This window comes from Eretmochelys imbricata, chromosome 2 (genome assembly GCF_965152235.1).
Source record: "Eretmochelys imbricata isolate rEreImb1 chromosome 2, rEreImb1.hap1, whole genome shotgun sequence".
NCBI classification, from domain to species: Eukaryota; Metazoa; Chordata; order Testudines; family Cheloniidae; genus Eretmochelys; species Eretmochelys imbricata.
Window position 1 is genome coordinate 67,040,813 of NC_135573.1, and position 26,172 is coordinate 67,066,984.

Genomic DNA, 26,172 nt, shown 5'->3' on the forward strand with positions numbered 1-26,172 from the left:
CTCTGCCGACTTAATGTGCTCAGTGTGGACATATGCAATCAACTGTATAAAATCGATTTCTAAAATCGACTTCTATAAAATCGACCTAATTTCGTAGTGTAGAGATACACTAGGCTATATCTACACTTAAATCGCTGCACTACTATAATGGTTCAGTGTAGACACTACATACACTGACAGGAGGGGTTCTCCCTTCAGCATAGGCAGAGCCAGCTCCAGACACCAGCTTTCCAAGCAGGTGCTTGGGGCGGCATTGAGAATGGGGCAGCAATCCGTGTCCCACAGCAGCAATTCGGCGGTAGCTCCGCCTCTCTAGCAGCAGCGGCAATTCAGCGGCGACTGCTTGGGGCGGCAAAATTGGTAGAGCCGCGCCTGAGCATAGGTAATACTTCTCCCTAAGAGGTGGTAGCTAGATTGATGGAAGAATTCTTCCATCAACCTAGTGCTGTCTACACCAGGGGTGAGGTCAGTATAGCTATGTCTTTAAGGCGTGTGTATTTTTTATCCTGATGTGTAGACTAGGCCTCAGTGTCGATGAAGGTTAGTGGAGACCAGGGAGCATGCTCAGTGCAGATATATATACACCTAGTTTTAACTGCACTGAGTACCTAGTTTTGAAAAAATACCTAGTTTTGCCAAACTTCAGGTTTGGAAAAAGCATAACTGTTTTTGCTGAAACTTAAAAAATAAACAAAACTCTTCATGTATTTGTGAAGAGTATATATATGAAGAATCCTTAATTTTTAGCTTTTTTCTTACATATCTGCTTCAATTTAAAAAAAAAACGGTATGTCTTCATCACAAATTCATATATATATATATATATGAATCATTCCTTATTGATGATTCATATATATATATGAATCATCAATAAGGAATAGTCAGTTTAAATTAGCCGAACATTTACAGCGTGATCAGTTCAATGGGTCCACATGCATCATTTTAAAGGGGTGGGGCCTAAAAGTTTTGGCTAGTGTTAGCAAACTGACTATCGCTTACTGAAGGCCATAGCCACATGTATTTACATCCACTACTCACAGGCACGTACACACATAGAGTGCAAAAGTGACCATGCCAACCACTCTGCTCCACTTTCACATCTCCACTCAGCATTCAAAGGGAACTGTTGTTCGGATGTGATGGTTGGCTTCTGTCATAGATATAAAGGGAAGGGTAAACCCCTTTAAAATCCCTCCTGGCCAGAGGAAAAATCCTCTCACCTCTAAAGGGTTAAGAAGCTAAAGGTAACCTCGCTGGCACCTGACCAAAATGACCAATGAGGAGACAAGATACTTTCAAAAGCTGGGAGGAGGGAGAAAAACAAAGGGTCTGTGTCCGTCTGGTGATGCTTTTGCTGGGGACAGAACAGGAATGGAGTCTTAGAATTCAGTAAGTAATCTAGCTAGGTATGTGTTAGAGTATGATTTCTTTAAATGGCTGAGAAAATAGCTGTGCTGAATAGAATGAATATTCCTGTCTGTCTTTTTTGTAACTTAAGGTTTTGCCTAGAGGGATTCTCTATGTTTTGAATCTAATTACCCTGTAAGGTATTTACCATCCTGATTTTACAGAGATGATTCTTTTTTACTTCTGTTAAAAGTCTTCTTGTAAGGAAACTAAATGCTTTTTCATTGTTTTAAGATCCAAGGGTTTGGGTCTGTGGTCACCTATGCAAATTGGTGAGGATTTTTACCAAACCTTCCCCAGGAAGTGGGGTGCAAGGGTTGGGAGAATTTTGGGGGGAAAGACGTTTCCAAACTATGTTTTTTCAGGAACCCAGATAAAGTTTGGTGGTGGCAGTGGAAGTCCAAGGGTAAAATAGTTTGTACCTTAGGGAAGTTTTAACCTAAGCTGGTAAAAGTAAGCTTAGGAGGTTTTCATGCAGGTCCCCACATCTGTACCGTAGAGTTCAGAGTGGAGAAGGAAACTTGACAGCTTCCTTGACACTGGTGCCACTGACCAAAAATTCTTTTCAACACAGGTCTGAAGTGTTTCAGGAGGGCAGATGAGGGGGTGGGCAAAGAGTGAATCACCCGAGGGCGGCTGTTTACAGGCACTGCTGCCAACTCTCAACAATTGCTGGTGATATCTGATGCTCTTATTAAAACCCCTGCTATGTAATTACCTAAGCTCTGCTTCCGTTTAATAAGAATCATAATAACAGAAGTCTGAAAACATGGCCTGGTTGTACCCTAAAGGCTCAAAGGCAAATAAAAGAACCCCAACATTTATATTTCTTTCAGAGTAGCAGTCGTGTTAGTCTGTATTCTCAAAAAGAAAAGGAGGACTTGTAGCACCTTAGAGACTAACCAATTTATTTGAGCATAAGCTTTCGTGATGAAGTGAGCTGTAGCTCACGAAAGCTTATGCTCAAATAAATGTGTTAGTCTCTAAGGTGCTACAAGTCCTCCTTTTCTTTTTATTTATATTTCTAGAAACCTAACAAGACATGATTCTCTATGTGAGCCTGACTCAGGATTTGAAGCACTGAACTCCCTGCACGCTGGACTTCACTGTGGCTCTAAGCCCCTCACCCCTATTTTTAGGCCCTCCCTTCTCACAGCCCGCAGCCCCAGTTCCCCCCAACTCCCCCTGAGGCTCAGGGACCAGTACGCCGCCGTCCCGCAGCCTGCTCCGGGCATGCTCAGTGGGGGCCCCGGCAGCCTGCCACGGCGCCCCGCCCTCGCCTAACCCGGATACGCACGCTCCGCTGCCTTTCACCTCTGCTCGCCGGGGAACGTGGAGCCGGGAGCCAGCTGAGCAGCGAGAGAGGCTGCCGCCGCCGGGCTCCCTGTGGTTCCATGCGGGCGGGCGCTGCCCTCGGGCCGCTGCCGGGCTGGGTGCGGGGTGGGCGGGCCGCTATGGAACGCTGGTGAGCGCCCGCCTTCGGCCCCCGAGAGCCCGCTGCGCGCCCGCCCCGCCGCTCCCGGCCATGGCCCCCATGGGGATCCGCCTCTCCCCGCTGGGAGTGGCCGTGTTCTGTCTGCTGGGCCTCGGCGTCCTCTACCACCTCTACTCCGGCTTCCTGGCCGGCCGCCTCGCCCTCTTCATGCTGGGCGACCAGGCGGAGCGGGCCGGGGGCGGACCCGACGTTCCTCCGGGCCCCTTGCCCGAGGGCACCGTGGACCTGCGGGAGCTGCTGGCCGTGTCCGTGCTGGCCGCCGTCAAGGGGGGTGAGGAGGTGAAGCGCGTCCGGGAAAGCAACGTCCTCAACGAGAAGGCGAAGGGCAAGACCCGCGAGGGGGCCGAAGAGAAGATGACCAGCGGGGACGTGCTGTCCAACCGCAAGATGTTCTACCTGCTCAAGAACACCTTCCCCAGCGTGCAGGTGGGTCCCACGCCCGCCCCCCGAGCTCCTGGTCAGCGCCCCCTTCCCTTAACAGAGTGAGCCGCGTGTCTCTCAAGCCCCCTCCGTATAGCTGAACACCAAACCCCCCTCCCCTCCCTTTAGGGGAATCTCTTCCCTGGCACTTCCTCCTTATCCAACATACCTATCCCTAATCATAAATCACTTGAACCGGTAGCTCAGTATCCTGTAATGGCAACTTTCTGTTTGGTTAAACTGGGTGGCCCCTGCAATACTTTGTCAAGTTATTCTCAACCTTTTCCTTGCCAGGATCCTCTTAGGCTAAGGTCTGAGCTGCACCCAAGTTTTGTACCAGTATAACTCTTTCAGTTAGGGATGTGATTTTATGTTTTACAGTAATGGTTGTCTTAGTGTAATGTTGATCCCGGTTGTCATCTGCATAAATCCTGGGATGGACCTCTGGAGCTTAATGCATGAGCCTCAACTGCATGAGCTAAAAGACACATCTCTCTTGGCCAATGTAACAGGCTCATCAATCTCTAGTCACAAGAGGGGGATAGAGTGCCATACCAAGCAGGCCTGGGTTATCCTAGGCACAACCCATAGTGTAGATGCAGTTACAAAGGTGTCTTGTACAAGTATAGTTTATTCCCTTTCCTATGTGGGATTAGCTATACTAGTATGAGGTATCTTTATAGCGGTATAATTGCGTCCACGCTACAGGTTTATGTTGCTTGAACTACTTCAGTGCAGTTAAAGCAGCACAACTTTCTGGTGTAGAGAAGACCTTGGTAATACAGTATAAAAAGGGCAGGACACCTTGTTCTGATCCCCAGATTGAGAACCCATGTTGTATATAAATATAGTTGTACTGCAAACAGTAGGCACGTTAATATGAAACGTCCAGTTTTTATACATTCTGCCCCAAAGTGCTATAAAGGCTTTTGTCTCAGTAGGTTGAATGAAAAGAGGTATATTTCACATCTGAATTGCAGGGACTAGGGGTGGAGTTGGGAAATTAGTTATCACGTCAAAATATGTAAGCAAACTTGTGTAAGGTAGTCCTACACACTACCTTACATGTGTTGTCATAGAATGATAAGAAATAGCCAGCATGGATATGTCAAGAACAAATCATCCCAAACCAACCTAATTCTTTGACAGGGTTATGGCCTAGTGGAGGATAGGGGGCCGGCTATACACCTGATAGATTTTGATTTTTAGTAAGGCTTTTGACACTGTTTAACATGACATTCTCATAAGCAAACCAGGGAATGTGTTCTAGATGAAAGCACTCACTAGTGGCTGAAAAGAGTCTTTATCCATCGTTGTCTGTCAAACTGGAAGGATGTATTTAGTGGCATCCTTTAGAGGTTTCTTCTTGGTCCAATACTAATCAATATTTTCATTTAATGACTTGGATAATGGAGTGGAGAGCATGCTTATAAAATTTGCTTACAACACCAAGCTGAGAGTTTGGAGGACACTTTGGAGGACAAGATTAGAAATCTAAACAACCTTAAGAACGTTAGAATAGCTGCAGCAACGGTCCATCTAGCCCAGTAGCCAGTTTTCCCATGGTGGACAGTGCCATATGCTTTAGAATGAATGAATGGAACAGGGCAATTATTGAGTGATCCATCACCTGTCCTTCAGTTCCAGCTTCTGGCAGTCAGAGGTTTAGGGACACCCAGATCATGGGATTGCATCCCTGACTATCTTAGGTCCATCAATGGCTGCTATTCATCACCCATGAATTTATCTAATTCTCTCTAGACTCCAGTTATACTTTTAGCCTTTTGGTTGGAGAGGTTGACTGTTGTGTGAAGAAGTACTTCCTTTTGTTTGTTTTAAACCTGCTGACTATTAATTTCATTGGGTGACCCCTAGTTCATGTGTTATGTGAAGGGGTAAATAACACTTCCTTATTCACTTTCTCCACACCAGTCATGATTCTGTAGACATTTATAGTATCAACACCTTCAGTTGTCTCTTTTCTAAGCTGAACAGTCCCAGTCTTTTAAATCATTTTTGTTGTCCTTCTTTGTACTGTACTTTTTCCAATGACAAGATACCTTTTTTGAGGTGAGGCAACCGGAACTGCATGCAGTATTCCAGGTGAGGGCATGCCATAGATGTATATAGTAGCATTATGATATTTTCTGTTTTATCTATGAGTTTCCTAACATTCTGTTTGCTTTTTTGACTGCTGCTGCAACATGAGCAGATGTTTTTTAGAGATCTATCCACAGTGACTCCAAGAACTTTCTTGAGTGGTAACAGCTATTTTAGACCCCATCATTTTGTATGTATAGTTGGGATTATATTTTCCAATGTGCATTACTTTGTTGCCCAGTCACCCAGTTTAGTGAGATCCCTTTGTAACTCTTTGCAGTCAGCTTTGGATAAAATAAAATATATTGAGTAATTTTGTATTGTCTGCAGACTTCGCCACCTCACTGTTTACCCTTTTCCAGATCATTTATGAATATGTTTACCAGCACTGGTCCCAATACAGATCCTTGGGGGACCCCCACTATTTAATTCTTTCCACTATGAAAACTGACTATTTATTCCTACCTTTGTTTCCTATCTTTTAATCAGTTACTGATCCATGAGAGGACCTTCCCTCTTATCCCATGACAGCGTACTTTGCTTAAGAGCCTTGGGGTGGGACCTTACCAACGGCTTTCTGAAAGTCCAAGAACACTATATCATTTGAATCACCCTTGTCCACATACTGGTTGACAAAGAATTGTAATAGTCTCTTGTGACAACCTGTTTTTTGTTTTTGTTTAAAAACAAGTGTCTTTTATGGAAGCATTAGTTGCTACTACCCTCTGAGCTAAAGGTAATCTAAATTTCCATTATAAACCTCACTTTCTAATGCCACCAACTTTGACTGGTGAAACCAATTTGTTTGTAAATTAATATGCTCAAAATAAGTTAGGAGTAATATTTTTCTAGAGACCTTGAAAGTTGCTCCCCCTGGAAAATTACAGTAATACTGAAAAGGTAATGAAGGTTTTTGTTCTTTAAAGAAACTGTGACTGAGGGTATGTCAACACTTAAACTGCTACAGTGGCAAAGAAATAGACAGACACACTACAGCTGTGGAAACACTTATGCAGCAAATAACTTCTTGCATGAGTAACATTATGCAAGTGCCTGTGTGTTTGTGGCATCCCTTGCTGGGATATCTCCTTGTCAGTTAGCAAAGGACCAAATTTTGCAGCGAGGCAAGAAATATTGATATACCAAAATGATACACCTTTAATGCAAATAATTTTTGAGATCCGTTTTTATAGGTAGTCTCAAAGAAAATGTGAAAATGCCATTTTTGATATTTCTACTGGAAACAGTTCTTTCCAGAAGGCAGGAGATTTGACTATGTAGATAATGATTCTCTGCACCAAATTTTTCTCTTCTGTAGCTAACAAGTAACTCTTGTTTGGGTTCTTTATATGGATAGTGATGGTTCACTTGTTCAGTTAACCATGAAAAACCTGACTTTATTTTATGTGGATTTACACTTCCTTCATTAACCTGAAATAGTAATTCTCAGCATTATTAATAGGATGGATTGTGATCAAGTGTAACTAAAATGTTCAGTTTAATTGCTGTTGGTTAATACTTATGAAACAAAACTCAAAGATAATGTTTGTAAGAAACATTTTTTTAAAAAAAAAGGCATTCACTACCTGGCATAAGTCAAGTATGCGCTGTTTTGGTTTTAGTTCTCTAAGGCTTCAGTCTTGCAAAGAGAAGCATTTGGGCCATCCCCTATGTGAAGCTCTGTTAAAGTCAGTGATTCCCTACATGGGTGCAGGAATAGGGGCTTAAATCAGGTTTGGTGTACACTGAAAACTTACACTGGCAAAGCTGCATCTCTCAGGGGGTGTGAAAAGTCCACATCCATGAGAGATGTATCTATACCAACCTAATCTCTGATGTAGACCATGCTTGGCTGACAGAAAAATTCTTCCATTAACCTAGGTACCACCTCTTGGGGAGGTTGCTTAACTTCAGCAATGGGAGAACATGTATGTGAATGTGTACAATGAAGCAGTACAGTGGTGCGGATTAAGAGTAGGCATAGCCTCGGTCATAGTTTATTTAAAGAACAGAAACTTTATTACATTTTCAGCATTATTGTAATTTTCCAGTATTCAAAAATAGCTTAATTAGATAGTAGGAAATAGTGTTTGTCATTTGATCAAAGTAGACATACGAACCAATGAGCCACTGTATTCCCAGCGGTTCTGTCTACCCTGCACTACACTACTTAACATTACAAAGAAGAAAAGCATGTAAACAGTCAGTACTTGAAGCAGAGTTTCTTGTTAAGACCTCGTTATCCATAAAAAAGGAATAGTTAAACTTCCTTGTTATGGGATTTGAAATAAACATGGAAAGAGTCTTGGATTTCTGACACCTGTGATTTATAAATAAAAGCACTTGAAATCTGCAGGGGAGAGAAATCCATAGAAAATGTTGTACCTTTTTTTTTTTTCCTCTTAGGAAAAAAATGTGCAGTGAGTCTCCATTATGTGCAGAATGGGGGAAAAGTCCACTGTTTATACAAGTTATTCTATTTGATGTCAGCTGGCTAAATTCACACCGTTTACACTAAGACTTCTTACAGCAAAGATAAATAGGAGCAAGGAGTAGCTTGTAATTTTTGCTATATGCTACAATAAGCATGATCACCTTTTACTGAGGGTTATTCTTTAATATTTGTATTACAGTGGGGCCTTTAGATGCTTCTCTGGACTGGTGCTTCCACGGCCTGGTTGCTATTCAGACATGAAGGCATGGTATGTCACAAAGGGCTTACTGTCGTAAAGCATTAAACATATGATGACATACAAACACTGCCTTAGAAGAGGGTTATTTAGGTTGTGAAGTCGCACACTCAAAAGTTAGAAAATGCCAGAATAACGGTTGCCAGTACAACTTTAATTCTGCCTCTTTGTGTTTATGCATTTTGATAGTATGTGATCATATAATTAGCAACCATATATTTTTCCACAGGACCTCTGCCTTTTGCAGTGTATTCACTGGCATAAATTCCTCCAGTATACCTCAAACCTTAGCTGTAGCCACCCTACTTCTGCAGTCATGGGCCTCATGTGAAAGGGGATGCAAATCATTGTCGAATTCTTTCAGTTATACGTTGGGTTTTTTGGTTGTTCAGCCAAATGTTAACTAGAAAATGAGTTTGGTTTCATCCTATTTTTCCTTGTGACCTAGACAGAATGAAGGGAAGAAAAGCTCAGAAAGATGGTCCCAGTCAAGCAAGATTCTTAAGCACATGCCTAATTGCAAGGTTGTAACTAGTGCTATTGAAGCTAAACTTTAACTTGATTTCAATCCATAGAAATAAGGAACTGTTTCTTGTAAATTGCATCTGTGTTGCCCAGTTCCTTTTTTCTTAAGTTCCATGCCACAAAGCACTGTTTGCCACACACAAACTGTGAAACCCTTTCATTTTTATGCTTGCCATATCCAAACCTGCTGTGCGTGGCAGCAAGTATCCTGAAAAGTGATTGTAAGAAGTAATTGGAGTTTAGTCTGAGACAGTAAATCATGCTTTTAATACCAGTTTGGCAATGAAAATATAAGTGTTAAGGAAGAAGTTTCAAAGAGCTAAATGCTATTAAAACCCTGACAGGCATTCCTTTGTCATCCTGTGAACTGTCACTGCACTGTGCAGAACAAGATGAGTACAACTCTGTGGGAAGAACTCTGTCCTTGATTTGGGCAGTTATGTTGTTGCAATACTTTTGTGACATTGTCTCCTTTTTTGGCAATCTCCAGCAAGTACCTAAGTAGAACAGTGAGCTAAGATGTAAACCCAAAATTCCACTGACAGATATTGTCTGGGGATTTATGCAGGCCCTCTGCACTGAAGTGGATTTCCCATTTAATATATTTTCCTCAGTGAGTTTTAATTCAGGCCCTTAACATCCTCCTGGTGCAATGTGTTCTGTGATTATCTTTTCAAATGTATTTAAAACTATTTCAGTTGGTATTTTTATTTTAAATTTCCAGACAGAGACCTTTGAGACTGAATTCCTCTGTCCATAAATGAGGAACAGTGCAAGCTTCTGCATACTGTTTAGCCCATGTGTCTCAAATCTGATCTGATTGGGATACCTTTAAGAAAGATGGTGATTAACTCTCTATGCCCATCCAATCCTGTCCTGTCTGCTGAAACGTGCAGAGAAGTGGCCAGCTAGAGTGGTGATTTTTTTGTGATGCGGACACTTGTTCACTAAGACGTGAACAGCAGCTATTAACTATTTTACATAGGACACTGACCTGCAGGAAATTTAGAACAAGTGAGTCCAGGTGACAGCGACAAAGACTGTTACACTCCTTAGGTACCTGTGAAGAAAGGTTGGGGGGAAATAAGGTTTATATTAATTAGAAACAAACTGAGATTAAACATGACTGAGACAAGGTCATGCCTTTGCTTAGAAACAGTTTCTTATCGCTGCAAGAATTTATCTACTTCATCATATATGGGAGTGGATTAGCTACTGCCATGAGAGCAGATCTGTGTTGTGAGTGAGGGGATAAATGTGCCATCCTCTCTGAGTTTTAAGGAGCCTTGGCAATGAGAGTGTGCACTTCAGGGAGCTCTGAACTGGGTCTTGCATTTATGTCCCCCGTGGCTGGTAATCTGGAAGAAAACATCAGTAATCTCAGTCGGAGCATAAAGTACCAGGATTCCCTCAACTCAGAGGCTTTATGAGCCATGCTGTTTGTTTTATTTATTCCTGTCTCTAGCTGCTTCTATCTCCAGGTGTGTGACGCACACACACACACACGCCCCCAGCAACTTCTTGTGGCAAAGCAATTCTAGCATAATAGAGAATCTTCTGACTGTTTTGAGAGCGTTCAGTCTAGCTTTAGGTGGTTAGTCCACTGATCTTGTTGGTTGATTTTCTGTTAGTGGTCAAAATTGGCATTCTTTTTGGTTTTGTTAATTTCAACAGGGGCTTTTGAAACTGTTGACCATAAAATCTTAAGTCCTCTGCAGTTCCTGTAAAGGGTGAATTGGAGTGAAAGTGTTAAGCATGATTTCTGCACATGTGCCTAATTGGTAAAGGCTGCCTATAAATTACAAGCAGGCAGTATTTGAATGAGTTAATCTGCAGTTTTAATGAAATAATAGTGGGATTTGTATTTGGGAGTGCTTACTTTACAGCTGGACATATTTATACTTCATATGCAGATAACTTTTAGGATTTTTTAAAATTATCCTACTTAATTCCTAAAATTAGGTTGTTTATGGAATTCCATATCGTGAAACTAAATTTTATCACTTGCAATCAGTTCCTCACTCTTCTTTTTCAAAGTTTAGCATTATATGATGAGCTCATTGTATTTTGAACAAGGAAACAATTTCTTCCTTAGAAATACTGCATTTTCCATTAGCTGCAGTTGCTATCTTTTAAACTATAAACATGTATCTCCTTAAAAAGCTGCCAAAAGGATTTGACTATTCACATGCTTAATTACAATTATTTTTATATCTTCAATTTTCAGTATAATTGAGAGACTTCATAGGATATAGCTGTAGTTTTGCTTCCCAAACTGGAAAATGTCTTATTTAATGCACCTTTTCATGGACAACTGGCTAGCATTCCAAGCACGTTTGGGAGGAGGGTGGGTGATGTAAAAAAGACTTAATGAACTGTTGTTAAGGAATAGCCCAGCACAGGAAAATGAACCAGTGTGAGGTTCCTGTAATGCTTTATGCAGGCTGGACTGTAGTTTGTTTGTTCAGATTACTGGATTCATCAGCATGGATTTTTTTTTTTTTTAGTATGTTCATGACTTGTCTCTCAATCCCAGCTTTCTGTTTTGCCAACAAGTTATGAGAGAAAATGTCCTCAATATAAAGAACCAAGTGCTTAAGGCCTGGGAAGTCCCCTGTTGTACAGCTTTTTTGGGCCCAGATGTTTTGGTTGAATTTTCTGCTCGTACTTTTCCAGAATAAATTGCCTTCATACTTCATGAGATTCAGATAAACCACAAATTCATTTTAAAGTAGTTCTGAATTTGTGGGTTGCAATTAAGTTGCCTTTTTCATATAAAAAAATAATTGATAGTCATTCAAGAGTAGCCTATTTGCCTCTTATAGATGTGTTTAGAAAGCTGCAGGGAAGCGAGAAATTTGTATAGCAGAAGGCCGTTTTTTATGAGGAGTGACTTCCTTCAAACTCAGTCAGGAATGTTACTGAAGTTTCATGTTACAAAAGTCAGTTTTTGTTTGTTATAAAAGCCGATTTAATGAAGCTCTATATATTGCACATTGATTGTAACTTTATTACTAGCATTTAAGAACAAATTTGCAATGGCCATAATTCTGCTCCTACTCAGAATCTTGTACATGCAAATTATTTAGCTATCTAATTTTTTTCCCATGAAAAGAGAAGTTTTGAGGGCACCCAAACTATGGACATAACCTTGTATATGCAGATCAACAGCATGAAAGTTACCTAAACAGAGGTGGTTCCATTGATTCGATGGTTTTTGCTAAAACAGGAGTTCTGTCATTAAGGCATTTGGGGTCATAACAGTTTGAGACCTAAAGCAGGTCTCTAGGCAAAGTTTTTAAAATGGGCTAGGTTATATATTTGTATCGCTTTTGGCAGAAGTTTAGAAATTAAAAAAATACAATCTGTAGATGAGCAAGTGGTGGTTTTTTGGGGGATTGGAACTTGGGTCAAGCTATACCAAAGAACTCTGTAATTTTCCTTTGACATAGAAGAGTTTTGGTAGGTTTGGGGGGAAATCTTTTCTACCAGTTTATCAGTATAGAAAGCTATTTTTCAGGATGTGCCTTAATAAATTATTGCAAAATAGAAGTAAATTTAAAAGCTTGTGGCATGCTATCTGGCATAGCTAAAGATTGTTATACAACTAGTGCTTTAATCCAGTTTATCTCTTTAATTGTAATGAATTGTAAGTGATTCTTTGGTCAATGTTTAATCTTTGAAGGCCTTCTATTAAGAGCACATTTGTGGAAAGTAAATGTCACACAAAGGAAAAACTTTCTAGCATCTTTCATTAATTAGCCCAGGGTTTCCCAGACTTTCAGAGTTGCTGACCCTCTTCCAGACTAACATGATTTGCAGACCCCCTTATTTAGCCAACATCTCTAACCCTAATCAAGAGGAGGAAAGAATTTGTAACTGCCAACATGTAGAAATTAATATGAAGTTTGTTGTTTTTTATCACCACCATTAAAGAGAAATCTTTAATGCTGCAGAGACACACAAACCAATATTGGAATAAAAACTTTAAAGGCTTATCCAACTAAAGCCGGACGTTAATCCTTCAGAGAGAGCCAAAATCTGCAGCATTCATGGTTAGACAGTCAGTTGCAGTGGTGTTTGCAACCCTGTAGATGTTTTGGTCCCAGGATATTGGAGAGACAAGGTGGGTGAGGTAATATCTTTTATTGGAACAAATGCTTGTTGACACTGTGTGTCCAGTTGCATCACAACTCTCTCCCACAGTTCACTGTCTTAAATCGTGTGGGGCTTATTTTTAAGACCTGTTTCTTCTTTATTCATTAGTTATACCCACAAGTTTGTGTGATGATCTGTGACGTGGGCAAGAATCCATTATGGGTGAGGGTGTCCAATAAAATTCTACAGTGCAACGATGAGTGACAGCATCTTTTTTATGGAGGTGCATCTTTTACAAATTACAAGTCCTTATGTGACACTGTATAGAACAGGGGTCTCAAACATGCATCCCGCGGGGTTATTTTCTGCGGCCCGCTAGCTCCCCGTGGCCCCCCCCAGCGTTTACGTAAAGCGGCTGCGGCTCCAGCCCAGCCCAGCACACACCAGGGGCAAGGGCAAGCTCCCCGCCTGCCTGCCCTGCCCCCGCTCCACTCCGGGAAGTGGCCAGGATCTGGGGGGGGAGGGGGGGACACAGGGGTCTGTGTGTTGCCTTGGCTGCGCCTCCAGGTACCTCCTCCAAAGCTCCCATTGGACGCGATTCCCCGTTTCCAGCCAATGGGAGCTGCAGGGGGCAGGGCCTGGAGGTGCGGCCAGGGCAACATGCAGACCCCTGTGCCGCCCTCCTCTCTCTCTCCCCCCCCGCCCTTCCCTCTGGTTCCAGCCACTTCCCGGAGCAGCGCGGGGGCAGGGCAGGCAGGCAGGGAGCCTGCCCTGCCCCCGGTGCACGCTGGGCTGGAGCCCACCCCCCAAACCCTTCCTGCAGCCGAACCCCCGGCCGCACCCCTCCTGCACCCGCACCCCAACCCCCTGCCCTGAGCCCCCTGCTGCACCCTGCACCCCTCCTGCACCTCCTGGGGGCAGGGAGGGGGTGGAGTTGGGGTGGAGTTTTTGGGGAAGGGGTTGGAATGGGGGCGGAGCCAGGGCAGTGGGGGTTGAAGGGGTCAGTGATGCAGCCCTCAGGCCAATGTACTAGTCATCATGTGGCCCTCGTGGTCATTTGAGTTTGAGACCCCTGGTATAGAAAGAAAGATGACCATGTGTACACTAAAATGTCACCACCATTGCACAGGTATGATAAATCTTATACAAAGTATGCCTTGAAGGTATCAATGGATAAGTTATAATCTGCTATGTATTATTATCCTATTTAAATCCATGTATTGGTGTATCTGAAGTTATGAATATTTGCTATGTGTTTGTATCTTACATCTGTTGTGTTTCTGGGTGACACCTGCAAAACAGATTTACATCAAGGCTAACCAGCCTGGTTGATGGCCCATTAAGGGCAATCAGCTCTTCCAGGGCCCCTTCCCAAGGTTTGTTCAGGTAGCATGTAGGCAGTGAATGCCTCATAAAACAGCAAGGGACATGTGACCCAGGACTCCATGTTTGTGCCAGTAACTTTCAATGCACCTAAGAGAGAGAAATTGCAGACTGTGACATCATTCTTGGTCTTCTTCCTGCTCCACATCTCTAGACTATGGTTTCTAGCAAAGGGAAGCTTTGAACAAATGACTGATGACCCCCAATATTTATGATACAGAGAGACTTATTGCAAGCTAACAGATTTAACATCATGCTATTATCCTGATGTACAAACTCTGAAATCAACTGTAATGTATATGATTCCGTTTAACCTCTCAGTAACTCCCTTCCTTTTTTATATATTAATAAACCTTTCATTTTTAGTTGCTAAAGGATTGGCTATCAGTTTGATTTTTGGGTAAGATCTGAAGTACATTTTGATTTGAGGTGTTTCTGATTCTTTGGAATTGGAAGAACCTAATATGTGATTTCTGATTTTAATAAACCATTTGTCACATAAGTCTTGTTTGTCTTGGTGGTGAATGAGGGTTAGAGGGCCCGAAGGGGATTGTCTGTGGCTTTACAATAACTAGTATAGTATTTTGGAAGCACACATTTGTTACTGGCTTGCTGAAATCTTATGTCAGTTGTGACACCAGGCCAAAAAGGGTTAAGCAACCAGCGGGCTACGTGACCCAAATTCAACCTTTAGAGAGGTACTAAAAGGTATTTAAATGGTAATTAGGGCCATTCCATGTTAGATAGACTAGAGCAGTGGTTCTCAACCACCGTGGGTATGCAGAGGTCTTCTGGGGGTACATCAACTCATCTAAATATTGGCCTAGTTTTACAACAGGCTACATAAAAAGCATTAGCAAAGTTGGTACAAACTAAAATGTTATACGACTTGTTTATACTGCTCTATATATTATACATTGAAATGTAAGTACAATATTTGTATTCCAATTGGTTTATTTTATAATTATATGGTAAAAATGAGAAAGTAAGCAATTTTTCAGTAATAGTGTTCCGGGTAGTCTGGGTAGCACATCTCAACCACTGCTCAAATTACTAGACAACACTTCCTTCCCAGAGCCAGGATTCCTGCTCTACTGCATTCTTTAGTTGTCCAGCAAATATTTATGTAATCCCCAGAAAGTGTATGCGTCGATTCTTCATCTAGTGATTGGTCCATCTATAGGATAACTTGCTCCAGTTATCCTTAAGTGGTGAAGTCTGTGCTGTGGAGCTGAAGGTGTGGAATTCCAGCCCTGCTGTGACCCTTGTGGGAGGTCCTTGTGACTGCTCATGATGGAATTTTGTGGCTGCAGTTTACTTTATTTTTAAAAAAATGTGGTTTATTTAATTCACACAGCAACAGTAATATCCTTAATAACAGGGTTTATAGTTAAACTCCATGATCTGGAAATATGGATAGCTTGGAGCAAAATACAGGAGTTCTACGGTTTGGTCACCTGTCATGTATTCAGTTTTGCACATGGGCAGATCTGAAGGTTCAGAGGTATGATTTGGTCTCCAAACTCATTAAATGTTTTGGGATTTCCCCCTCCCCCCACCCACGTTGAGTTAGAAATGAAATTCCTCAAGGAGAAGGGGAAGGCTGTTAATTGCCATTATGTGCACAAATATTTGATAGATCATCCTGGTACAACACTCTGGGTTAATGTCTGTTTGTATCATTTTTAACATAGATAAATACCGAAGAACACGTTGATCCACCTGATAAGGAGACAGTTTTCTGGGATCGCAGTATTCCTGAAGACATAAAGGAAAAAATACAGCCTAAAAAGGTCCCAGCAGAAAGTGTGACAGTGTGGATTGATCCATTAGACGCTACACATGAATATACAGGTAACTGCTTTTTTATTTTTTAAACTGAGCCAAATATTTAATTCTGATTCTTTCCCCTTTAGATAGGAGACAAAAATGAAATGTATTTTCAAGATAAATTTTATACAAGAGTTGTTGCTTATTAGAGCTGTTGTCATTTTGCAGGTAGATATCTTGGTCTTTTTTTTGTGCTTTTAACCTATATGATGTTGAGCTAATTAATATGTCTAATTTCTTGGTCCCTTCCCCCTCATCCCCACCCTTAGAGGATCTTCGACAGTATGTCACTACTATGGTGTGTGTGGCTGTGAATGGTGAACCGGTAGTAGGAGTAATACACAAGCCCTTCTCAGCATATACAGGTATCAGTATGCATGTCTCATTCTTTGTTTCTGCCATTTTCACTGATGTACAGTTAAAGTTTTACATTTGAGGGAGAATCTGTAGTTATAAATGGATACAATAGTACTTAATACAGGAAAACAAAAATGTGTCATTACTTATTTATATTGTGGTAATATCCAGAGTCCTTAAGATTGGGGCACCCACAAAACACAGGAAAAGGTGGTCTTTGTGGGGCAGAAGAATGGTACATGGAAGAAACATAAACCAAAAATAGAGTGGTTGATGAAGCTCTTTCATTGAAACATTAAGAACAATCTCTTAAAAAAAAAAAAAAAAGAACACTGCATATGTAGGCCTCTATTCTATCACCCTTATACTGAGTGGCCCCTTGCTCACACAAGCAGTCTCATTGAAGTCCATACGAGTGCTCCCACGAGCAAATTATTTTTTATCATGAGTAAGGGTAGCAAAATCAGGACCTTAATGACTAGGGGTACCCACAGAAATTTTTCCTATCAGGCCAGCTATGGCCTCAGCACCTCACCCGTCAAAGTCTGTGCCTTCCGAACCGGCCTGTCCAGGTCCAGTGTCCTGATGCTTTTTGGGATTACCTGAGATGACTGTGGTGAATCACTACCACCAGCTCACAGCAGGAGGGAACCCTGTCTGTGCTCACCCAGGGAAAACACTCCCAAGCCACCTGCTGCTGGCAACATAGGTGCTCTGTTCTGAGTGCCCAGAGCCCCGCTCTGTCCCAGTGCAGGCTAGCAGTTTACACATCCCACTCTGTTACATTTAAGTGCCCAGTCCCTTATCTTCTGGACACCCGCAACATACACCAGTTCACTGCTTCCGGAAAAGCTATGCATCCCAGTTCACTGGTTTCACCTTAGTTCAACGCACTTCTTAGCACAGGATGTTTAGGGCTTGTCTACACATTTTTATAGCGCTCAACTTGCTGGTTCAGGGATGTGAAAAACCACCCCTCTGCGCTCAACAGGTCTGAGCGCTTTAAAGCGCTGGTGTAGACAGGCTCTGAGCGCTGAGAGCTGCGCTCCCAGTGCTCTGAGCTAATCCCCTTATGGAGGTGGCTTACCAGGAGCGCTGGGAGAGCGCTCTCGGGCGCAACCTCACTCGCACTTCAAAGCGATGACGCGGGAGTGTTTCCATGGCAGAGCTTTGACGTTTCCAGTGTAGCCATGCCCTTAGACAGGTTTGTAGTAAAACCACATTGAAGTTTATTTAACAGAGCTTGCAGGTAAAAGAAAAACATAAGACACAATCTAATAGCCTATACTTAGTCACACATGACTTTCCTGTCTAGTAAGGTATTTCTCACCTAAAGGTTAGTCCTTGCAGCGCTTGTTCACTCCAAAGACATGCCCCACCCCAAGCACAGCAGTTGCAATGCCACTCACTCAGTTTTGGCCCTGCAGTCTCTCCATCATGATGGCCAAACCTGAGTGGGCAGTGGGGTAGCCAGCACTGCTCTTCCTCACCACAACCCATGGTATGCACCCTGCATAATGTGCGTCTGACTTCAGGAACTACTGTTAATAACGGCTATGCATCCATCTTTCACAGTTGTTTTAAACACAAGACTTTCTGGGGGGCGGGAAATCTGTGTATTCCAAACAAGCAGCACTCTCATACAGAATCTCTTGAGTCTGTTGAAGCACTGATGAGGATGGATGCGAGTTTAAACATACACATTCGTAGATACTAAGTTCAGAAGGGACCATTATGATCATCTAGTCTGACCGCCTGCACAATGCAGGCCACAGAATTTCACCCACCCACTCCTGCGAAAAATCTCTCACCTATGTCTGAGCTATTGAAGTCCTCATATCGTGGTTTAAAGACTTCAGGGAGCAGAGAATCCTCCAGCAAGTGACCCGTCCCCATGCTACAGAGGAAGGCGAAAAACTTCCAGGGTCTCTTCCAATCTGCCCTGGAGGAAAATTCCTTCCCGACCCCAAATATGGCAATCAGCTAAACCCTGAGCATATGGCAAGATTCACCTGCCAGATACTACAGAAAATTCTTTCCTGGGTAACTCAGATCCCACCCCATCTAATATCCAATCACAGGCCATTAGGCGTATTTACCATGAATATTTAATTACTAGAATCAAGTTATCCCATCATACTATCTCCTCCATAAACATTCAAGGACAGGGTATTGCCAGTAACTTCTGAAAGGCTTAAACAACAAATCCAGTGTTGAGTATATTTGAAGGAAATGTATGTTATATTCCTGGATAGTTAAAACAGAGGCTGATAACATGTTTCCCTTTCCCCTTAGGCCATACTGACCTCTAGAGTCCAGAGCAGTTATGTAATAAATGAACTAGGTTTTCTACCTGTTAGAATATTCAATGTTGTGATTTTTTTTTTCCCCACCTAAGTATTACATTCTTTAAATGCTAACTTTAATTCCAGTTTATCATTAGGACTTTATCTTCACATTTTATATGTATCTTGGCTTTTTCTGAAGCACCTGCCGCACCTATTATTGAAGAGCTGATTTTCTTTCCAACAGAAATTCTGTCATCGTAACTGGGAATTTGCCATAGTCGTTCTTTTAAAAAAAGGAATCTGCAAGGATAGCCCATCAGAAATCTTCAGGAATGACATCCAAATAGGATTTTTTTTTTTTTTTTTAAATGTAAAAATATAGTTAGTTCTATTACCCTCCTCAACCCCTAATCTTGAGTAACTTTCCAAACTGGAAATGCCATAACCTTTTGTTTTGTCATGATCCTGCTCTACCACATAGATATAAATCAATAAGGGAGAGCGATATTTAAAGATTACAGGTTAGTTCAGTCTCTGCCCACATAGTGTCAGCCTCTCTACTATGCTGAAATCACCAGCTAGAACACCAAATAAATGTCACATTGTAATGGCTTTTGGACACAGCCTATCAAGGGGTGATTTTTTTTGAACCAATGATCTAGAAGCGGAAGGCTATGCATCCTGAATTCAGTCTTCTGAATGAATCCGTGTTTTCTGAAAATAAACATGTTCATATTCTTCTCTCTTGATCTGAAAGATGACAGTATTTTGTTGACTGATGGGAAGGAAATAAAAGGTAAAATTTCACTATCTATTTGAAATATAGTCAATTTAGAAGAATGAGCTAAAGGAATTTCAGGTAATATCATCTACATTACATCTGCCCCTGAATCTCCCTGTGAATTTTACAATCACATTTTTTCCAGGTTTACAATATGTTACTTATTATGAAAGATTACAGTTGAACTAAAACATAAAGTGTTCTAAAATGCACTAAGTACACAAATTCCAAAAAGAAATTTTTGTTTCCCATGAATTCTATTCTAGTAATCTTATGTGTTTTCTTCTAACAATAATGGCGGGGGGAATCCGGCAGAAGCACTAGGTTTTGTTTTGTTTTGTTTTTTAAGTTAGCATCTCTTTAATTGTATCTCTAAAAGAGCAGATGTCTCCAAAACCCACTAATGGAATGTATGTTTCTTTTGTAGCGTGGGCAATGGTTGATGGTGGGTCAAATGTAAAAGCTCGTTCCTCCTACAGTGAGAGAACTCCAAGAATTATTGTGTCCCGCTCTCATGCAGGAAAAGTAGAGCAGGTTGCACGGCAAACATTTGGAAATAAAACTGTGATCATCCCAGCAGGTGGAGCAGGTTTGTTACCTTTAAGCATCCCAGACACTTTATTGCTTGTGGATTACTTAGTAAGGAAACAGTTATTAAACCGGAGAAGTGACAAAAACAAGGAATTTGCAGTAGAAGTACTGTATTTCATGCACCTAGAACCCAAATTTAAACCTATTTCAGATTGTGGGATGGGAATTGAGTGACTGACTGAAAGCACTGTTATTATAGTTGGCAGGAAAAGGAGTCAGTACCCATACATTAGGCACAACATGAAACAAGAAGAGAGTACTGGGTACATTGAGAGAGGAGCATTTTGGGTGACGTTTGCTCTATCCCGAATGTTGGAAAAGATCAGAGTGAAACTGGCTGCTATGTTAAGAAAAGGCTGATCATCATGAACAGAAACAGGAGTTGTTGCACTGTTTTACTGGCGTGAGAGAACAATAAAAAGATCATATAATTTCAGATATACAAGCTGAAAATTTTAAGAAAAGAGTTCAGTGATTTAAGAATCTAATAGTCAGTCCCAGGAGTGATCTTACTACAAGCAAGCAAATTGGTTGGAGGGTTTTTTATATTAAATGTCTTGGCAAAATTGGTTCATGGTATAAGTGGAGTGTGCCTATATGAAGGGGAAGCACAAATGTGAAGTAATTACTCACTTCAGCATACTGCAAAATGCAGGTAATTTCTGCATTTCACAAAAGGGCATCTTCTAATTTCTTTGTATGGACAGCTATATCTGGTTTGGGGTTTTGTTCTTTTTTTAGAAAAGATGCACTTAATATCTCATGTTGATTAGCAGTCATGGGTAAGAGAATGAGTCTAAAGAAGTCAGGTTATGGTTAGCAGGAGAGATGAAAGTTTAATTGACAAAGCAAATATTCCATTCCAGTTGGCAGCATATAAAAAGAGGGAGAGGTTTAGCATGAATGAAGAGGATGAACTGTACTGTGAAATGAATGAGTAGGGAGCTTTTGTAAAGAATGAAGTCAGTCAATAAAATGAAATCTGATTACATGCAAAGATTTTTATGAACTGGAAATATGTTTGATACGCATGCCAGCTAGAATTAACAAAACATTTGAGATTAACATTTGAGAGAGAAGTGGAGATAAGCGATACAATTGTGGCAAAGCAAACAAGCCCAAGAGTAAAACACGATCATTTAGTTAAACGCATACACAGTCTGATTCTGTTGATGTGTCTATGTATCTATCAAACCAGTAGAGGATGGTACAAAGGAAATAATCATGGTCAAAATGGGTTTGTTTCAAGTGTGACATGTAGTGGAAAAATCTTGATTTCAGCACCTTGCAGGAAGTGTAACAGAAGGTGAAGGTTTCTGCTGCATGCACCGTTACAGTCTCAACTAACACGACATGGTTAACCAAATCATTTTTGTAATTGCTAATAAATGCCATTGTTTTGTGATGAATTAGGAAAGTTGATGTTTCATTAACTGGTGTTACCTTTCTAATCTTCTAGGCTATAAAGTTTTAGCCCTCCTTGATGTGCCTGACAAGAAACAAGAAAAAGCTGATGTATATATTCATGTGACGTACATCAAAAAATGGGATATATGCGCCGGGAATGCCGTGCTGAAAGCATTGGGTGGTCACATGACTACCCTGACTGGTGAAGAAATCAGTTATACTGGTTCAGATGGCAATGAGGGGGGACTCCTAGCCAGTATCAATGTGAATCATCAAGCGTTGGTTGACAAACTCCCAGATCTGGAGAAGGCATCACATAAACAAACATAACTGCTGAGGAGTACACAAATGTTTCTGCAGCCTCGAAATGTTCAGCCTAAGAAAACGGGCGTGAGAAGAGCCTTCTGGGGACTAGGCACTGAGAGCCAAGGCCACTCAGTGTTTTCTGGGGGACTACATATAGCATCGGGCTTCTTCATTGGTGGTAGTTACAAATTCAGAATTAGGAAGGTGACTGAACTGTCCCATGCCATCTTTTATCTTTTGAGACTTTTCCATACAGTTATACTCAAGGTGCACATACAGTATATATTTGTGAATATAGGCAAACTAAAAGAAAATCCAAATGGGTACTTAGATTATTATAAGTGGTACTTTTCATACGGATTCTTGGAACACATCACATTGTTACAGTATTGTAGCTGCTCCATCTTGAATTTAGTAGAAGAAAGGATTGATTTATGTAGTCACTTGATAACCCTGTAATCCATCTAGTAGGAAACCTATGACCATGTGTTCCATATTCCCTTGGATAAAAAGCACAAGTTGCATACACATTTGTGTCTGCTTTCAACAGTTCTTCTGACAGAACAGTATTTTTGAATGATCAGACATGTTCTGAACTAGTTTGCTGATATTTTTTTCTGAAAACTTAAACCAGTTTAATTCACATGAGAAAATCATGAATATTGGTGGTTTATTAATCAGTGTAATTATTTCTGTATATCTTTTTAAAAGAAAATTAGTGATTCCTTGTATGGGTTTTTAACAAACTCTTGTCCTTGATTTCCATTTGCAATGTTAAAGGTGCATGCTAGATTTTTATCTAATGTGAGATTAGTTCAAGGTTTGTCCCTGTAGAAGCAGCCTCCTTTCCTTTAATGTCTTTTTGTTCACTAAGTTGCTAGACAACACATATGACAGTGTTGTTGGCAACAGTAAGTAGGTGGTTTAGCGTACACTATAGATTTAAACTAGCAGGTTTTTAGAATTCCAAAATTAACTTGCTGGCTTCTTAAAGGTTGTCTTGTATGAATTCCCTTCAAAAGATGTACTCTTTCCTTCTTTGCTGTAAGCACTCTAATTCTGAACAGTCTGTGGCCACATGTTCACCATGGAATTTAGCTCTGCATTAAATTACAACATTTTCCCATAACCCAAAATGGGGTTGGGAAATTTTTGGGGACCTGTGGCATTGATGTACCTCAGTTTGAAGTAGGGCACTTTTTAATTAATTCCACTTCCGAGTTTTAGCCCAGTTCATATGGGACAAAACACTAGTCCATTGAGGTCAGATAACAAATAGCTGCACCACTAAAATATGTGGGTCTTTCTCTTCTGAAAATGTAACTGTCTAACTGGGAGTTGTCTTAGGGAGGCGGAAGGATAATATTTAATAAAGCAAGTTTAAAATATACTTTTTTCTTTTTAGTACCTGTGGGTAAGTGTCTAGCTTTCTTGAGAAGATGAAAAGTTTCATTTAAACACAAATCTTTTTTTTTTTCCGTTCTAAGTTTATTCAATACAAGTATAGGCCATTTATGCAAAATTTATATTCCCCTGGTAAAAATTTTAATCTTCACTCCAGTTATCATCCATGTGGTAAAAGGAGGGTGACACTGCCTACAAAATAACTTTATAATTCTTCTTAAATCAAGAGCTTAAATACATCAATGACTTTCTTATTTTGCGAAATAAAACAAATTTGCTCCTTTTCAGTGGGCAGATTTATTCTGGACAATTAAACTTCACTGAAGAACTAAAGTCAGTGATTTAACAAGGCTTCAGTAAGATTATTTTGCAGGAGCACAATGTGTTTTTTTTTTCCCTTTCTGGCTACTTTAAAACTACTTGAGGCCTGATTAAAAAGATAGCTCTTTTACTACTAATTAAGGAATGGGTTAATTTTAATCCTAGAAATAGCCGTAGTTAGCATATAAGTAAAAGCTGAATGCATCATAGAGATAGGGCATAAGGTGTTAAGTGATATTAAGGCAAAGATTTATTTTGAAGGTTCGGATTGGAAGACCATGTAAACTTTTCCAAGTAAGTATGTGACTACCTCTTTCTTTGGGGCTGATTCCGCCAACCCTACTTACATAGAGCTAGATTGTGGACAGACTACATGCCAATGCAAGGAAGTAAGAAGGGATAATAGCTCCCCTTACATCCCTACATAGGGAGTAAATGGGGATATTCACCTGCTTAATCTCTCCCCACAGCAGGTGACCAGGGAATGGGCAAAGCTATGGCTCCACTCCCCTACTTGCTGGCCACAGCAGCTAGCCTTGAGTCAGTAAGACTGTTATTTGCTTCCAGTTACTGCATCCTTAGGTGTTTGGCTGCATCAGGTCCAGAGTATTCAACATACTGCAGGATCAAGCCCTTATTGTGGGTATAGACCAGCCGTAAATTACTATCTCCAAGGCCTAGGGAGGAGGCCATGGAGGAATTGTGATTCAGAGGCATGCCTGAGTCATAGTACCTCCTGGTGCTGCCTGAGTTGGTGCAGCTTTCACACCACCTCTCATGCAGGGCTGTGCATAGAGTCTCACAATCTAGCCCAAAGAGGCATCCCCTTGAAGTTGGCAGAATTGGGCCCTTGGTTGACATCGAGCTTTCTGATGTTCTCATATTAGAAAAATGTAACTTTTTTGCACAGATGAGCTAGTATTTAAAAGTACTTTAAACAGTGCACATCTGGGTTATTTGTGATAAAACTACTATCCATTTTACCATGATTGTGCTGTGTTCCTAAACATGGTATTAGCCCAGCTTGGATATAACACAGTTTGGCCTTGCCCATGTGGTAGGGACTAAATCATGTGTTCAGCATGGTAAAGGATCATTCTGTAACATTGTCCTCCACAAGGCCTGGAGCACAGGTCCTTACTTTGGTTACAATCCTTTGGTGTCTTCCACATAAACCAAACCCTATTGTACAATGGCAGTACAATATTTAGGCATGCTGCTGAAACATAACATTTACAGTGCAGCTGGGGTCTACAATAGTACCTCTTCTATAAATTTGTAATGTAAAACTTTTATCATAGCTACTAAAAGGGAAGCCCAGGATAATGTTTTATTTTTGGCACTGGTTTATATTTTAACTTGATATTTCAACCAATGTTCTAGGGCTTTAGAGTACCTTGATTTGTAATACGCTTTGTTTTGATCAGAACCATAGTTCACAGTAAAAGGTGGCGTTGATGCTACATAGCACTGTACCAAAAGTTCTAATTTGCATTCCTTGAATGCCAAATATTTCTGAATAAACAAACATGGAAATAAAAGGGTTGAATATTGTACTTACAAAATGGCTTTTGGTTTAACATATTTTTTATGATATAAAAGTTAATGTACGGAGGGTTTGTTCTTAAACCCACTGCTTTCATAGATTTTAATATCTATTTGATGGTTATAATAAATTGGCTCAGGGGAGATGTGGGGATTTTTTGTTTAATTTTGAAAGCAAGTTGGGGAAACCATTTAGAGAAGCTGACCAATGGTGGAGTACGGGAAACAGTTACTTAAATTCATCTTTTGGTTACTTATTCCAATTCTGATACCATTTCCTTAGTTTAAAAAACATCAATCAGGTCATAATACATCATAATGCTCTCATGTATCTAATTGTGCAAGAGCAAGATTTCCACCATTAACAAAATGATGCTACAACACACACGTTAACAGTATAGAAACAGGCAGTCTATTCCTTCCCTCCTCCCAGTGAATTTGAATTCTGTGCTGCCAACTGTACCCTGTCAACTTAGCCCTGCAACTGCACTGACACGATCTTGCTCTGGCTTTAAACTGATTGGGTATCAAATGAATAGGAATTCTATAGATAAATCCTCTGGTGGACTGCGTTGTTGGCTTTGCACTTTTCACATTTTAAATGGACACTTCAGTTGATTTGGGTGGTGGGTTTTTTTGCTTTTCTGCTAAGTTATTTTCAGATCCTACTTATCTTCCTGGGAAGGACAGGCTCTTTCAGCCATAGATATCCCCATCCCTCACATTTGGTTACCACCCAGAGGAATTTGCATCTGCCATGGGTTCTGGCAAGCTGGGCCCAGAGCCTGGATTTGAAAGCCCTACTGCCAGTAACTTTAGTATGTGAACTTTGTTCCTCAGGCTGATATATTCTTATTACTTAAGAGAGTTCTAAGAGGTCAGTGCATACACTAACATACTCCAACCTAACAGAGTCCAGCCATTCATTTCTTTAGAAACTTGAAGATGGATGTTGCTGTCACTGAAGCCCCACAGTATAATGCTCTTACACACATGACAATGGAATAGGGCAACGTAAGTAAAATGACCTTGCTTACTGAAGCAGACAGAGCTGTTTTTCTTAGGGAAGTCTGAGTGCTCTGTATTGGGTTTTATTTTAAATTGTTTCCTGTTTTCGTTTATGATGGTTAATAGGGAAGAAATTTCAAGTACTGATCCTATAGCTCAGTGGTTCTCGGGCTGCTTGCAGCCCATTCAGCAAACAGCTGCGGCCCATGTTACATC

At 40.9% G+C, this 26,172-nt stretch overlaps 1 protein-coding gene across 2 annotated transcripts; it reads left to right on the forward strand.

The window, feature by feature from the left end:
* The first annotated feature begins 2,930 nt into the window (after positions 1 to 2,930).
* On the forward strand, positions 2,931 to 24,944 carry BPNT2 (3'(2'), 5'-bisphosphate nucleotidase 2). 2 transcript variants are annotated; one of them, XM_077810242.1, is made up of 5 exons: positions 2,931 to 3,328; positions 15,813 to 15,972; positions 16,218 to 16,313; positions 19,802 to 19,963; positions 21,425 to 24,944. In XM_077810242.1, the coding sequence occupies exons 1-5, from the start codon at positions 2,933 to 2,935 to the stop codon at positions 21,700 to 21,702; spliced, it is 1,092 nt and encodes a 363-aa protein (XP_077666368.1). In that variant the 5' UTR covers positions 2,931 to 2,932; the 3' UTR covers positions 21,703 to 24,944. The 2 variants fall into 2 exon arrangements, with proteins under 2 accessions (XP_077666368.1, XP_077666369.1); XM_077810243.1 differs by lacking the exon at positions 19,802 to 19,963.
* The last annotated feature ends 1,228 nt before the right edge of the window (positions 24,945 to 26,172 follow it).